This window comes from Biomphalaria glabrata, chromosome 1 (genome assembly GCF_947242115.1).
Source record: "Biomphalaria glabrata chromosome 1, xgBioGlab47.1, whole genome shotgun sequence".
NCBI lineage: Eukaryota > Metazoa > Mollusca > Gastropoda > Planorbidae > Biomphalaria > Biomphalaria glabrata.
In genome coordinates, this window is record NC_074711.1 from 76684892 (window position 1) to 76702215 (window position 17324).

A 17324-nucleotide genomic window follows, 5' to 3' on the forward strand; every position below is an offset into this window, starting at 1 on the left:
ACTAAATACAATTCGAAATACTTTTGAGTACAATCAGGGGCACCTATTGACCAGTTACCTGCAAACCTTGCTCATCCATGACCTCTTCATCCGTGCCCACCCAGTTGTTCCCCATCATTCTAAAAATAACGAAAACTAATTTGAAAGGAGGGAAAAGACATGGGTAGAAGCTGAAAACGTTGGGGCGGAGGGGATAGTTTTGAACCCCTCCCTCTCGTCAGTCATCTATATAAGATGAAAAATAAATCTTCGCTAACTCAAAACGGAATGTTTATTTTTTTTCCCCCTGGCAATGTAAAACTCTCTCCGCCGGCACGTGTTTAACAAATTAATTCCACGTCTGAAGCTGCTTAACTCCCCCCCCCCCCCCTCAAAAAAAAAAAGAGTCTGGGGGAAGGCGCGCTTTATAATCGTAGATCACGTGTGCGACATCGTTCAACTTGTTCTCCACCAAACAACTCAGTGCCACATTGGATACACGCCGACACCAAAATTACATTATCGAGGAATGGCCAGTTTTTTTCCGCTCTGTCAGCTATAAGTTATAAACCAAGTGTTATTTCCTGGGTACAATAGACATATCGACTTTTGTTGTTAAAGGTTAGATAAACCGCTTTTCGGAGTACCAAGAAAAAATACTTCTTAAAAATGAATACTAGTGCTACTGGAAGAGGTATATGGGATCTACACAATATTTTACTCGACTGTAATGTGTGGTAAGTTGTTTTTTTCCTTTTTAACGGCTCCCGATAGGGGAATAGCCGTTATTTTGTGTGGTCTATCTGTCCGTCCGTCCAGTTTAGATCTCGTAAACTAGAAAAGATATCAAATCAAATTTTCAACACATTTATGCAAACGGTTTTAGATGTTCAATCAAAAAAAATATTAATTGTATTTTAAAATTTGTCATACTATTTACATTTTAAAAAAAATCACTTTTTTTAAAGAGAAATTATCTTTAGTATGCATATAAGTTGAATATAATTTAAAACAACAATTAATAAATAGTGTTTCATATTATACACATGAATTACAATGCCATAAGCAATAATACGGAGCTTTACAAAACAATTAGAATTAGATTTAGATCAATTAGATTCAATAGCATCAGTTAGGCCAGGTTCACATTTAAACTATCAATTCATTGAATACATATGAATTCATTACAATGTATACAATTACATACAATGTAATAATATTAATAAATCTCCATATCCTGTGGTATCAAGTCGCAAGTCGAACTAACAATATAACAGTATTGGCAACACTTTCGACACGAGCACATATTTATTTGTATCGACGGAGATAGGGTTGGGGTTGTTGATAGTTTAGGGCTGTAGTTGTGATAGTTTAGGGTGCTTGTAGTTGTTGATAGTTTAGGGTTGTAGTTGTTGATAGTTCATATTTTCTAATATTCTTTCTGAACATATTGAAACCTGCATTTTTATTTGCCTGAGCGAATCACTTCAGGGACCGAGTTTGTTTCCACACAAACTGTCTTTGTTACTTTGTTTCAATTTTGACAAGTCAAGTTGATGTCTTGAGTGCATCTTCTGGAATGACATTTACAGGAATGACATCTACAGACCCTTTTAATCAATGCACTCGTGTAACTGACCCGATTGAAAATGTTTTTCAATGTCATATTTTAACTGAATTGAAAACATGATACCTGTAGTCTAACCTGAGTAGTCCATTATCGTGTATTTAAGACTATTCCTACATATCGATAATATATTCCAGTCAGAGGCGTAGTGAGGGAGAGGGCACGATGCCCCGGGCGCCACACTCAGGGTTGCGCCAAACGCCGAGAGGCGCCCAAAAAAAAATGAAATTATTGTAAATGATTTAATTAGGTAATACATACTAAGGTTATTTGTATTCTATTATTATTAAATACATTTATTTATAAACCTATATTTGTATGTGAATTCGTGGAAAATGGAGTGAGGGGCGTGCCAATAAAATACCTAGCCCTGGGCGCACATTTGCTCACTACGCCTGATTCCAGGCTCACAAAAGTAATAAAGCTAGCCATATTTTGCACACTAAGAACTAAAAGTATAGGATATAGGGGTGGGCGACCTACGGACGGCAGCTCCATCTAGTGGTAGATCAATGTCACCAAGTTGACCTTCAAGCATTGAAAAAAAAAAAATTTAATATGCTATAGCGAATAGTCTAATCTAGAGGTTCTCAGACTTTTTTTTTTGACCCGGGTACCCCCTCTATAATCAAAACTTTCCCACAAATGTTAGAGAGAAAAAAAAAACGAAAATAAAACAAGTCATTTTATTGAAGGAATGTTTCAGATTATAACATTCGTTTAAAAAAAAAATGTAATAACTTGGGTGAGGTTGTTGAACCTGGGGGTCCGTGGAACGCTTGAGAAACACTGGTCTAATCAGTCATCATTTAATAAGAGGGTAGTTTACTTTCCTTTGGCCCAGCAACTTACAAAGACTAACCAACCCCCATAAACTCAGAGCTTTTGATCAAAGCATTTTTTTTTCAACTGTATCGCTTCATTGAGCCCCAGTGTACTGGCTTGTAAAACTACGTGTGAACGGGAGTTTGACTAGCTCGTGCAACAAACGAAACGAGATCTAGTGCTGGGAAGATAATTCTCACAAACCAATGTCAATGTTGTTTTATAGTCAACAAGACAAAGTGAATGTCAACAAATAAGCACGTGATTTACCCTTGAACACTTTGAAATGGTCAGCCATGCGAACAGTGGAGGAAAACATACGTCATAATAATAATAGTGGCAAATCCTTCGATTCCAAAGATTAAGATGAGTTAAGTGTTTCACATGGCTATGCATACCCATGTCATATACATGTCATATACATGTCGTATACATGTCATATACATGTCGTACCCATGTCATATACATGTCGTACCCATGTCATATACATGTCGTACCCATGTCATATACATGTCGTACCCATGTCATATACATGTCGTAGTCATGTCATATACATGTCGTAGTCATGTCATATACATGTCGTACCCATGTCATATACATGTCGTAGTCATGTCATATACATGTCGTACCCATGTCATATACATGTCGTAGTCATGTCATATACATGTCGTAGTCATGTCATATACATGTCGTAGTCATGTCATATACATGTCGTAGTCATGTCATATACATGTCGTAGTCATGTCATATACATGTCGTAGTCATGTCATATACATGTCGTAGTCATGTCATATACATGTCGTAGTCATGTCATATACATGTCGTAGTCATGTCATATACATGTCGTAGTCATGTCATATACATGTCGTAGTCATGTCATATACATGTCGTAGTCATGTCATATACATGTCGTAGTCATGTCATATACATGTCGTAGTCATGTCATATACATGTCGTAGTCATGTCATATACATGTCATATACATGTCATATACATGTCATATACATGTCATATACATGTCATATACATGTCATATACATGTCATATACATGCCATATACATGCCATATACATGCCATATACATGTCATATACATGCCATATACATGCCATATACATGCCATATACATGTCATATACATGTCATATACATGTCATATACATGAATATACATGTCATATACATGAATATACATGTCATATACATGAATATACATGTCATATACATGAATATACATGTCATATACATGTCATATATTAAATAGTTAAACCATAGAAGAAAGGAATCCTTTTTCTTGATTTGAAAAGATAGACAATTATTATTATATAGAAAAATGATCAAATAATTTTAAAAAGAAAATCGTGAAACGTTACACAAGTAAATTGGGCATTTTGAACAATGGGTAACAAAACATTAATAAAATGTAAGGACAGCAAAACCTAATAAAATACTCAGAAAGACAAAGATAAATGCACATTACTCATTCATGTGTTTTTAACATGATCTTTCGGTCTTTTGTATGAGAATATTAAACAATCTTTAACAATTTGATGTGACATAGTGGCATTTCGGTGGCCTACCGGCCCACCGGGCACTGGCCCAAATGCCCATATAGCCAGTCCGCCCCTCCCTGAATAGTGTCCTTACACCTATTCAGCAACGACTAGTTACAAACAAGTGCCCTTACGCCTATTCAGCTACTTGTTTCAAATAGTGTTACAGTACCAAATGCTAGTAGGTCGTTTTTAAATTAAACCTTACTTTCAATGGACCCTACGGGTCTCTATTAGTCATAGATACAGGCACGCTGAGCTCTTTTTTAAAGATAAATCTAAAAATTAAATTTTTAAAGTACATAACTTTGTAAACTTATCATTCCTGAAAACGCACGTGAAAAGATTTTCTAAGCGCATTAGCGATCTATCAAGACATGCACTGAGCGTGGCCCAGAAAGCGAGGAGTGATGGAATTCTTGTAGTCAAATTAACTTACAACTTTCAGTCATTGCAATCTATAGGACAGATGAGGTCAAGGTCATCCGTTTCTGTGGCCCACGTTTTTTTTTTTTTTACCAGGCTGTCATGTGGCCTCGGTACGGAAGCCAAGCGCTTACAACTCAGCCACCGCCCCTCATAAATTAAGTACAAGAAAACGACCAGGTCGTTTGATCTAAAGATGAGACGCAATTGGTCTGCTAGCTGTCTACACTTAACAAAAGGCATCCTTCATGATTCAGAACTGGTCCAAGTTCTCCTGGTGGTGCTATTAGCTTTTGCAGACGGCAATTGAAGCGAAGTGCCTCGTTTGGTGTGAAAGTAATTAATTCCAGAAGGTGTCGCTCTGAAATCAAATGACACTGTTCTTTTGTAGCTAATCGTGTGAAATAAATTTTTGAAAGTTACATTCAAATATTTTTAACAAAAGCATTTTTAATTACATGACGGGTAATAGTTCTAGCAACATTTATATATAAGCAACTTTGACTGTTTTCATCGTTATCTAAATAGTGTGTATTAAATAGGTCTCAATGTAAACAACTTTGTTTCATCTTTGTAATACAAGATGTTCTGTGTGTGTCTGTGTGTGTGTCTGTGTGTGTGTTTTCTAAAATACAAGAGCATTTTTTTTTTTTTAATTTTATAAATTCAGCATCTCCAAGAGATATTGTACACATCTAGAAATTTGACAATCAGTCGATAATTGGGTTCAATTTGATCCCTTTTAAAATGTCTGTAGATTTAATCCTAAAGGATTGAAGCGGGGCATGATGGGGAGCTATGATTGAAAATTTTGTGTTGCCTCAACCTTCTCTTACTCGTTGGTAATATTATCCCAATTTAGTTACGACTACGTCTTAGAGGGTAATATCCTGCATGTTAGATGGCAAATTGTTTCCCATATATCAAAGCTTGACAAAGCAAAGACCATACATTTACACCACGACTAAAATAGTAACTGTGCTACTTGGACCCACACAGTAATAAACAAGTAATACACTTGAAAACGTGAATAATTGATTGGATGTCTAATAATATAGAATCGCGCCTGTAAAACAAGTTTTAAACATCTTACTTATCTAAAAACAATAAAAAAATTATCAGTATCAATGGTAGATGTAGCTTTTTAAGATTTCTATTAGGATCCTGGGATTGGTTTGTGACTTGAAAGAATTGTAACTTTGCTGAGGAGATGCGCCAGAATGTTCATAGAACTTACTGAAAAGATAACGACACGTTAGGGCAATGCCCTCTTAGAATCCCTCCGGACCCCGCGTCAGAAAGGTCGCCCAAGTCACGCATCAGTGCTGCCGTCGCCAGGTCAATTTTGACTGCGATTGAGACAAACAAGGTCTATTCAGCCTTTCTCCGGGGCCTTCATGTGACACGGCCAGTCGATGTCTTCGGCTGACCCCGAGGCTAGAGCATTATCGCCTTCCGAATCAACAGCTACCTTTTGATTGTCGAGAGAAGGGGTGGGGGGATGATCCTCTGATATGGCAAGTCCGAGTGTCTTGGTTGGGCTTGAACTTTGGTTACCACGACATGACGTAACTCCGGATGGTTTATCCAAAGCTCAATCGCCTCAACCACATTCATTGTAGACCCCCACCACCCACCACCTGTTACAACATGCGCATAGAAAACTTTTAACAAAGAAATCCTTTTGACCCTTTAAACCCGGGACCCACAGTGAACATGCAATGGGTTTGACCCCCCCCCCCCACACCAACAATTATGTATCATTGTCAACATCGGGTGACGCTCCTTCAAGTGTCAACATTCAGCTTGGAAAGTGGAAAGGGCACCAACAGTGAAAGTGGTAGGGGGCTGGAGAGAAAAGGGTTAAAGCGCGTTCAATTACTTTCAATTACTTTCTGCTTATGTTACATCTCAGTGATGCAAGAAAAATGTATTTCCGGGGGACATTTTCAAGGACGCTCTGCCTTCAACATGACCTTTTTGTTTTCTTTCATAAAAATCCTTTTGATAATTTAGTTCAGTAGTTTCTTGCACTGGAGAGGTCTTGCGAAGTTGCTACCTAAGCGTCGTGAAAAGGAAACTGATAGACTAGATGTTACTTTCATCCGATTATCAGTTGAGTCCCCTCCCCACAGCATAGGCATAAAACTTAAGTTTATTCAAATTATTTTTTCTAAATATTTTTTCAACGAAATTCTGTATAAACTTTTGTTCTTCATAGCTCATCGTGGATGTATCTTGACAAAACTTTTTTTTAGGATTTGACATTAGTGTAGTCATATTTGTTGTTGCCATGTGCTTAGTCCGTGGGGAAAATAAGAGGAAGTATTGATTCAAATAATCGATTCGAATTTGATTATTAGGGTATTCAAAAATAGAAAGTACATTTAATGAATGTTTTTTAAAAATGTTTTTGAAGCCACGCCTGTTCATTCTCGTTGGATTCTAACATTAAAATATATTTCCTGTTCTAATCATCTAGCTCAGGGGTGGGCAACCATTTTCTATTAAGGGCCGCATTACAAAAATTGAGAATTGGGGGCCGCATATATATTGTATCTTTGACTGAATGTTTCGAAATATTGCCAATAAGATTAATTCGTTTTACTTGAAACATCTTTAAAATGACGTGTAGAGACTTTTCCTTAGCCTCTTCATCATGAGTGAAAAGAATCAGAAGTTTCAATAATTTATAAAGATATTTTAAAATATTTATTCGTAATATATTAGCATTTTTTAGATGTAGGCTATTTTAAGAGTCTCAACAATATACGTGGCCTTATTCTTTTTTTGTATTGTCTACGAAAGGCGTTTGCAAGTCCGTCTGTCACGTCTAGATTTCAAAACTACTAGAATGGACCTCATTCACCAATCGTAAACAAACATATAGCCACGTGATAATATTGATAAAACAATGAAAATTACGTATCACGTGACAGCCTTTATGGATTGCGTAATTTGTATAGAAGATATAGAGAACCACGTGGCAAAATGTTGTTTGTTTACGATTGGTGAATGAGGTCCATTAGTGAAAATCAGCATTTATTTTTGAGTGCTAAAAAAGAATTGTGTATAAATATTTATTTTTTAAAAAGTAAAATTCATTTTACAATCTTAAAAACTTTTTTTTTTACTTTTGAAACAACTGTATGTGTTTTTTAGGGACTCGACCTACTACTTGATGCTGCTTTCCACGTTGCTTGTCGTCATCAGAATTGTCATTTATTGCACCTTCATCTTGTTGTCTTTCACCTACTACTTTGCTCCCGGACCTCAGAACCGCCACAGCAACCTCCCGCCAGGCTCCATGGGGCTGCCCATCATAGGCGAGACTCTCACGTTTATACTTCAGGTAAAGAATGGTATTGTTAATTAAATTTAAAAAAAACACACATTAGAAAAACACACATTTGATTATAGATACTGGCGGCTAACGCAAAAAAAAAGGGGGGGGGGACAGCAGAGCCACAGCTCAGTTTATCTAGATCACCCTTCCTCAAATGGGAGGGGGTGCGAATATTTTTGAGATTTTATATCTTATCTTAAAATGATGAATCTTATTTATTGAGACTTTGAAATTTTTCTATACGTCTAGAAACTGAAAGCTTCACCTCCCCCCCCCCCAGCCCTTTGTTTAAAAGATCTACAACAGATACAAATATGTATTAATCATTTCAAAAGTAACCTACTTTTAATTTGTCCTGTATTCTAAGCTACAGAAACGCCCTATTCATTCTTGTATTAAAAAAAGGGTCACTAAGTCGGAGGCGGCTCTGGCCGTTACTAAAAGGTGAAGGACATTCCAGGATCATCTTAGTGTTAAGTGGACTTAAGTTTGTAGCGGACCTGTTTGTTTTGTTTGTTTTGTTTGTTTGTCACACACGTTTTTAAATGGACAATGTAAGACAGTTGGTCGAAATTCGACCATTCCAACATGGAAGCTGAGTAGAATCGCTTTAGCGGAGATGTAATAAAATCTCTTCAATCAGTTTGAAGCAATCTTGTTGCAGGAGCCCGAATCTAAAATGGTATAATACTACAAAATTTGATACAATTATTTTAATTTTAGAAACTTTATTAATGTCATTTTTTTATAATAATAAAATTTAGAAATGAATTTAGAACAACAGTGCTAACAGTACATTGTGTTTCTTGAACAATATACTTAACGTCTTCACATTGCCTGTGTCAGAAAGTCAGGCCACTCTGCTCTGGTGGAAGTGACCCACAGTTTGAGAAACGCTGAGTAACTGCCTCATTAGTATTATATCTTTCCTTGCCCTCTAACAGATACTGTACATTTCGTATAGACTTCATTTGCTTTCGGAAAATGGAAATATCTCCTTAAAACAATGTACACCATACTTTTGTCTTGCAGGGCACCAAGTTCTTTGAGTTCAGGTATAAGAAGTACGGGCCCGTGTTCAAGACTCACCTCTTTGGAACTCCGGTCATCCGGGTCATGGGAGAGGATAACATCAAGAGGATCCTCCAGGGAGAAAATGATGTGGTCACTTCCTACTGGCCTGCTAGTGTCCGCATGATGCTAGGCGACAAGGCGCTGTCAGTGTCCACTGGAGATGACCACAGGAGACGGAGGAAAGCCATAATGAAAACATTCAGTCACCATTCCATGTCTTTTTACACAAAACTGATGCAACAGGTAGTGTCCCTTGAATTGATCTCTAGAAAAAGACTGGCTGGTATACTCGATTAGATCACTTAATTCCTTGATAAAAATCCTTCGAAGGATCAGATCCCTTAAGGCCTTAATTCCTTGATAAATTCCTTCGAATGATTTCTTTGATTAGCTCCTTTACACAGAATCCTATATTGATTTGTCAGTATCCAGTAGAAAAAGCTCCATCACGAAATGCTGTTGGCATAAACTAAGAATTACATTTCTAATGGCATGTACCCACTTTTCCATAATCGCAAAGTAGAATTTCCTATGAAATTAAACACTTTTACAGTTAATTAAAAAAAACTTTTTTTTAAATCCCCATGACAGATATGTAATGGGCCATATGTAGTTATACGCTGCATTGAAAAAGATAAAGTAAAAATTAAATTTTCAAGGGGTAGGAGGGATATGAATTAGTACATTAGTTGTTGTTGTTTTTAATACACCTGTATTTTAGATTTTATATTTAGCCTTAGTAGGTATCAATAAAACTTATCCAAGTCGACAATCAACATAAATTTATGTTACTACCTATATAACATTTCTTAGCCTAATTAAATACTCCATGTATAAATGATCTTATAACTATTTATAATTCTCTGTGCTTTAGGTTGTCAAAACAACGCTGGCGTTATGGTGTGAAAAAGACTCGATTCTGGGTTTCTTGGAATGTAAGAGCATGGCTTTTGATCTTGCCGCCCAAGCTTTTGTTGGTATTCGGTTGCATTCTGCGCAGACGACAGAACTTGTGCGCCAGTATGACACGTTTGTCAAAAACCTTTTCTGCCTACCCTTCCAATTTCCAGGGATGGGATTAGTCAAGGTAAGCTGCTTTTTACTGTCTGCTCTAACTTGAGACATATGATGGAAATCATGATTTCAAGTTAGCTTCAAATATAAATGTCTAGAGGTCTTTTTCTTTACATGCTTTGAAAAAAATGCTAATACTTAATTTTACCTTACTTGTAGACCTTTGACATAAAATTTAATCATTTTGAGATTTCAAATGAGCGAAGAGAAGAGCAAATTTTATCAAAACTTGAACCTCAAAAACAGAAATTTAAATTATGTAAAGCGGTGCTTCCCAAACTGTGCTCCTCGGAACCCTGGTGTTTCGCGAAGCCTGACTAGGTGTTCCACGATCTACTGGAATAATCAACTAGTAGACCAACAGATGAATTAATCTGTAAGTAAATGCAGAGAAAAAAGGATCGTGGTAACAAAATAAATTCTATATCACTATGAACTTTGAATTGATCTAGATTCTGACTCAAAGAGACCAACAACAAATAACGTCCTGACGATGACTTTGACCTAAATGGTAGGACTACTAAGCAGGGCAATTATTTTTCAGCTGTATATGCAGTCATTCATTTACCTAAATTAAAGCGGTTTGCAAATATTATCAAAGTAAAAATATAAAACAACGACACATCTCTGGGAATCAATTAAAAAGTACGTTGACTTTGACTGGAGGAGGAAACGGAAAGGGGGAAGAGTAGCAAAAGAAAGTGTTGTGGTAAGAAGGTCTATCTGGGCTGGAATCGAATACATAATTTGTGGTAAGAAGGTCTATCTGGACTGGAATCGAATACATAATTTGTGGTAAGAATGTCTATCTGGGCTGGAATCGAATACATAATTTGTGGTAAGCAGGTCTATCTGGGCTGGAATCGAATACATAATTTGTGGTAAGAAGGTCTATCTGGGCTGGAATCGAATACATAATTTGTGGTAAGAAGGTCTATCTGGGTTGGAATCGAATACATAATTTGTGGTAAGAAGGTCTATCTGGGCTGGAATCGAATACATATTTTACTTGTCACACTCTACGTAGTTTACAAATTTTGTTATTAAAAATATGCATTCCTACAATTTCGCAGGGCATGGCCGCGCGCAAATTTTTACTTCAGAAAATCGAAGAGTGTCTTGTTAAGAAGAAAGAATCTACTGGAGATGACCAGGACCTCCAGGACGCCATGTCTTTGTTGGTCAGGGAACAGGACGAAGAGGCTTTAGATCTGGACACTCTGAAAGAGATTGGTCTCGAACTTTTATTTGCTGGACATTCCACGACTGCTAGCGCTGCTACCTCACTGCTCATTCATTTGCATGACAACAGGTACACATAGGATGCAAGTTCTTTTTGATAATTACTTATTTATAACAGTGTAATTATTTTTATAGAACAATTTCCCTTTTTTAAAACGTAATTTTAAAATGTAAACAAATTACATATTAATAAAAAAAATATACCTGTATATATATATATTGTATCCAATGGCAATGGCTCTTAATATTCTCATTGGTTCTTATTTTAGACATGTTGTTGAGAAGATCCTCGAGGAACTTGACCAGTTTGGTCTTTCTGAAAGTGGACAAGAACTAAATATGGACATGTTAAGAAAGCTTACATATGTCAATGCAGTTGTTAAAGAAGCTCTCCGTGTGGCGCCACCTGTCGGAGCAGGTTTCAGAACTGCGCTCAAATCATTTACTCTCAATGTAAGATCTTTGTTTTTTCTCTTTGTCTCAATCTTTCTTTAAACTGTTGAATTATTTATTTATACTTATTTATACTTATTAAAAGTTTCCCTTTTATCTAACGTCTTTCTTTCTCGGTCTTTTTTTAAATTGGTGTGTCCTTGGTGTGTGTGTTTGTGTAATAAACAAAGGAAAGGCGATTAACGTCAGAGATTTTATGATTTCATACATCTGTTCTATACATGATTACATCTTTGTATTTTTTACCTACGGTACTAGAGCGTTGAAACGAATGATGCAAAGTTTTTGTTTACTAGCATGAATATTGAATTCCTAATGATGTGGTGTAATATTTCTTTTTGTTGGGGGAATGTGTTTGCCACATTTTATGTGCTGTCTGAGTATATGGAGACATCTTGCCGCTTAATGTACTGAACAGCGAGGGAAGTCTTAGTTTATAATGTATATTTGTCACTTGATGCGACGTTCAAACATAATAAATCTATGTAGATGGTCTGACTTGATCATCTAATTATTACAGAATAATTCCTAAACTAGGCCCATCTTTTTCAACTTTATTACATTTTGTTTAATTCCAGGGTTATAGCATTCCAGAGGGCTGGATGATAGCATACAGCATACGAGAGACACACAAGACAGATTTTTTCACAGACCCGGAAACATTTGAGCCCAGTCGATGGCTGACGGGCGATGAGCTTGACACAAAGTACCATTTCCTTCCTTTCGGCGGCGGTGCCCGTGTGTGCATCGGCAAGGAATTTGCACAGATGTTCCTCCGAATCTTTGTAGTTGAGTTGGTCAAGTCATGTCACTGGCAGATCAAGAGCAACAGAAAGATGGTCATGTTTCCGGTACCTTACCCTGCAGATAATCTTCCAGTGGTCTTTACCGCAAAGCAGCAACACAAAACAATATCTATTATCTAAAATAATCTACATAGATCTCTACATCTGCCATCAAGATAAAGACATTCTGGTTCTTGGACAAGGAACCTTATTGAATATTTTGGCAGGAGCGTGAAGGGAAAGAAAAAAAAGCAGATTGGATCGAATATTGGAAGTTGCAATGACATTTTTTTTTTGGCAGACCCCCCCCTCCCCCCCCCCCCCCAAAAAAAAGCCCTATTTTTTTTAATGTTTAAGTGTAATTTGGCAACCAACATAAGAGCCATCAAACCTTGTTCCTAGCATACATTCAAAAAGATCCATCAAAACATCACTTTTTTAAGATTTCCCCTTCCTCAGAACTCAATTTTCATTTTTTTTTAATGTAAGGGTTAAGACGTATGAGTGACAAACAAGGTTTTTATTATAGTTATTATTAACCTTTTTTATTTATTTTAATTTATATCGTTGTTATTCTTTCAAATATTTTGTTCCCAAAAGACTGTCCAATTCAATTCATTTCAAAAGAACAAAATTTACAACAAATGTTGAATTTGTACAGAAAGTTGCCAAAGAAATCTTTCAAGACTAAGTGTTGTAATACTTGAGAGAGTGAGATGGACAAAGAGAATGTGCGTGTGTGTGTGTACACTATATTCAAAAGACGAGCTTAAAATTTTAAGTGAGGAAAAAAAAGACAAAGCTAACGAACATATTCAACTAGCTGAGTGAGTGTTTGTCGTACTTGGAATATGTATTCAAATGTATTTTTACACTAAGATTTTGTAATGTATATAAACATATCGTAGAGATAAAAACATGTATATTTATAGATAGACGTCTCTTTACTGATGCCTCTTTACTGATGCCTCTTTACTGATGCCTCTTTACTGATGCCTCTTTATCGATGCCTCTTTATCGATGCCTCTTTTTTTTTGTATGAATTGGGTATATGTTGAATAGAGCAGTAGTTATATTATTAAACTAAATGTGGTTTCGAGTGAAGAGCAAACACACTTTTTGTTGTACACATTGGAAATGTGGGAATGGTATTCGTATTCTTACAACTGAAGATCACGTGTTTTCTATTGGCTGAAGAGTTAAATAAACAGAATCTCCAAAGACCATTGTTTTTCACTATCCATTTAAATAGCATCTTGAAATGATCGAATAAAAGTTTTCTCGTTGGTCATTTATTAAATTTCTTTATACATAAGCTATGCTATATTAGAATGCATAAATTAAATGGTGGCAAGTGAGCGTGAGATTACATTTTGCAAGCTCAAGTTGGCAAGTGGTTCCACATTCTCCTCATTTGAATAGCTAGCCACTTTGCACATTCTGTATTTTGTCAATAAGAATAAACAAAACCGAATCTCCAGTTCTTTTGTGAACCACTTAAAAATTGTATGAACCTTGCAACATTTTTAAATAAAATATTCGTGTGTGTGAAATGCAGTATGTTTTTAATATAGCATATTTTAGGCTATTTATACAGATGTACTGGATATTTGTTTTTCCTTAAAACAGAAATATCCATGGCGCATCACTTGACATGTAAAGTTATAAATGTTCCATCAAATACAATTCGGTCGTCTAACTCGTGGGGCCTTTCTGTTAACTTCCTTATTAGAGTTAGACACGCAGTTCTTTAATGACTTACGTTAGCAACGAGGGTAGATAACTCGTAATCACGTCCCCTCAATTAACAGTCGCTAGTACTACAGTAGTAAGTCTAGTAGTGTTGAGTTGTGGGTGAGGGTGACTTGGGAAACTTCTGATTTTAGACAACTGACAGCCATGGATTCTATTTTTTTCGAGGTCTGCAACAGGGCTTTCGAAAGATCATGTTCAGTAGCGGCCTTAGGGGGTGGCAAGTGGGGGAACCGCCCCAGGCCCCGCACCTGAGGAGGGAGGGCCCGCGATAGATTCTCGTGTGACCGTCAGGTTCGAAAGCCAGACCAGTTCTCATAAGCAAAGACTTTTTGCTCAATATTTCCTGGCATCTATATGATGGCTAACAGGACTGGACTTACACTTGATTATGACCTAAGCTTTTTAAGATCTGGGGCCACAGTGTAATAAACAAAGGCAATGTTTCCTTTGGGTTTTCTTCTAAATCATTGAAAATATCCCTGGATTTTTATTGGGGGGGGGGGGGGAGGCTATGTTGCCTATAGATAAATTCCGCAATAGAACTATCATGACGATATAAAAAAAAAAATTTATTTCCTATTTTACCGATCCTAACTTTTAACCACGTCACAGTCACTAAACGTCACTGCCAAAATTTGACAAATCAAATTTACGCGCCAAATATTTGACATTGCGCAGGCATTGTCTAGGACTACTTTATATCACAAAGTGTAGATCGTAGGAGGGTTTGTGGGAGAACGTGAAATATTTCATACATTCTAAATCTTTAGATTCAAAGACAAGACTTTATTAGATCTAACTTCTAGTTTCACATTAATTTCTGTCATTTTTATAAAGATATCAGCGGCTCTGCCTATTTAGAATTTACTTGTTGGTTATTTTGTACTGTTGAATAAACTTTAAAAGTCTACATCGTTTACTTTTGTTTTGTTTTTAAATGTTTTTATAACCTAATAAAAAACATGAAACGCTGAGACGCAATGGCTTCTGGGATGTGCTATTATAAAAGCACTGCATTGGTTGGATGAGATTCCAAAGACTACAGAAATCTGGGATACAAGTGATGCGAAGTTGTATGGCATTTATAAGTCACGGGTTCTAAAAATATAAAGCATTGCTATTAGTGTCACGATTGTGTTTTGGAGATCTATTGTCAATCATAGGACTTACACGGATTCGGAGGTGCCTATAAAAATATATTCCAACTCACTCACTCACTGGATACACTGAAGAAACACAGCCCTGAATATATTTGTCTTGATTTAAATGCTTTTAAACACAGATCAATAAAATAATTCAAAATAGAATTCACGTGTACCATTACTTAACTGACATTAAAAAAAAAATAGTGGAAATAAAAAAAGGGGGGTATCGTTTTTTAAATGCATTTTTTTAAAAACAAGGGTAATGACCTGAATTCGAACTTGAGGATTAAAGCCTCCTCAGGCCAATACCTAACCACTGTGCCAAAATAGAAGGTTTTATAGTTATCTATTTCTATGGTTAGCTTCAAACTCAACAGCAGTTCAGTACAATTTCGAGATGCCAAACAAAATAATTAATTAACAATAGTTGATTAACTAATTGGTTAATTTTTTTTAAATTGATTTTTTTTTACAGATAAAAGAAATAATTGTGTAAAATGTCAGTTTGATCCAAGATTGGGTGTACGAGAAACAACGTGTACTCACTTGTTCCAGACTGATATAAGCTTGAACAAAAAACAACAGAATTCAGCTATGAGCTGAGAATCGTTTCCCAGACAACTCATAGATTTAGAGCTTCATAAAGCAATAAGACTGATCTTGTTACGCTGTAATTCGATTCCTCAACTGTGGAGTATTGAACAACAGCAGCAGACGCAAGCAGACGTGAATGATGACATTGTGACATAGTATGCCTAGAATACTTTAGAGCATCGATGATGTCTCTTGTTTGGGAAGATTTTAGTAATTTTAGTAATAATTTCCGAAATTTAAAGAAAATCGAATGGTCTCTTATATTACATTGAAATCTTGTCTTCTCCTAATAAATGACAAGAAAGCGAGAATATAGTGACCAACTGTTGATATTAAATCTATCATCTTCGAATAAAGATATTCTTTATCCGTGTATAAAGTAATTCGTCGATTAGGCCTATTTCTAAAATGGGAGTCTAATGATACAAATCTAAACCAATTTCTTTTTGCAGACGACAGAATGATTCAATTGTTAATGATTTTCAGTTTCTAAAAGATGAAGAACTATGAACTCTTTTATTTTCCTTTCCATCGCCTGTATTTTGATAAGTCGCTAACCAAAAAAAAATAAAAAATAAAATCTTTATTATCCTTGAGGAAATGTTTCTTCCATTTTGTGCATAAAAAATACATTATAACTACAGAAATAAAATATTATATACGTTCAAGCTAGTTTCACTCAAACATTACATGCCAATAAATTATATTAATATAGGCTACTCATTAAATGTTTAAAATGCATATTAATTCAATTTGTAGGCTACCAATAATTTTTCAATAATTTTTTAATTGAATTGTAAAAAAAAAAGTAATGTACCTGGGATAAATACAAATTACTAGAGACTTTAATTGACCCCGGCAAATGACAACGTCGCCTGTCAGAGATCCAGATCTATGTGGCATATTGTAAATAAAAAAAAATTAACGCACCTGTAAAGGTGTGTATTAGTTGTCGGCTCGTTCTGCGTGACCACCTGAAATACTGAACTATTTCTAAAAATTTCGGATTCGAAGACAATGCCTAATTATCATTTGGCCTTTTTAACTTCGGTACTAAAATATTTGCACACAGGCTTAGAACACACCCAAACACAAATACCTCCACACACACACACACACACGTAAACGGGCACACAGCCGAGCCTAACGTAATAACAATGTTCACTACTTCCCCCCCCCCTCCGCTTCTCCACCACCCTCCAGTACTAAAATAAAAACAGTATTTGGTCAGTAAAAGACTAGGGGTCAACTTTCAAATCGTCGCTTTCACCTGGGTTGAGTAGAGATGGGTTGGCGGGTCATTCTGCGAGTGACCCTAACGCGTCAACAAGTGTCATTGTGCCTCCACCATCTGTTCGAGGTCCACCACGACGTAACAGCACCCCGAGTGTCCATCCGAATTATGGGTGATGTCCAACAAAAGAATCTGCTCCGTGAGCATTTGAGGGT

The 17324-nt window shown here is 36.2% G+C and overlaps 1 protein-coding gene across 1 annotated transcript; it reads left to right on the forward strand.

Moving 5' to 3' along the window:
• Nucleotides 1-413: 413 nt before the first annotated feature.
• Nucleotides 414-15051, forward strand: LOC106078687 (cytochrome P450 26A1-like). Its single transcript, XM_013239673.2, has 7 exons — nt 414-716; nt 7570-7759; nt 8786-9070; nt 9702-9914; nt 10975-11213; nt 11413-11596; nt 12175-15051. Exons 1-7 carry the CDS (start codon nt 649-651, stop codon nt 12520-12522), a joined length of 1527 nt encoding a protein of 508 aa, XP_013095127.2. The 5' UTR covers nt 414-648; the 3' UTR covers nt 12523-15051.
• Nucleotides 15052-17324: the final 2273 nt, after the last annotated feature.

Excerpts from the sequence above, each read along its gene's own strand:
- LOC106078687 (XM_013239673.2), top strand. The coding sequence starts at position 649 with ATGAATACTAGTGCTACTGGAAGAGGTATATGGGATCTACACAATATT. Across the intron at positions 717-7,569 it reads TTACTCGACTGTAATGTGTG|GGACTCGACCTACTACTTGA; the intron begins GTAAGTTGTTTT and ends TGTGTTTTTTAG. Across the intron at positions 9,071-9,701 it reads ACACAAAACTGATGCAACAG|GTTGTCAAAACAACGCTGGC; the intron begins GTAGTGTCCCTT and ends TCTGTGCTTTAG.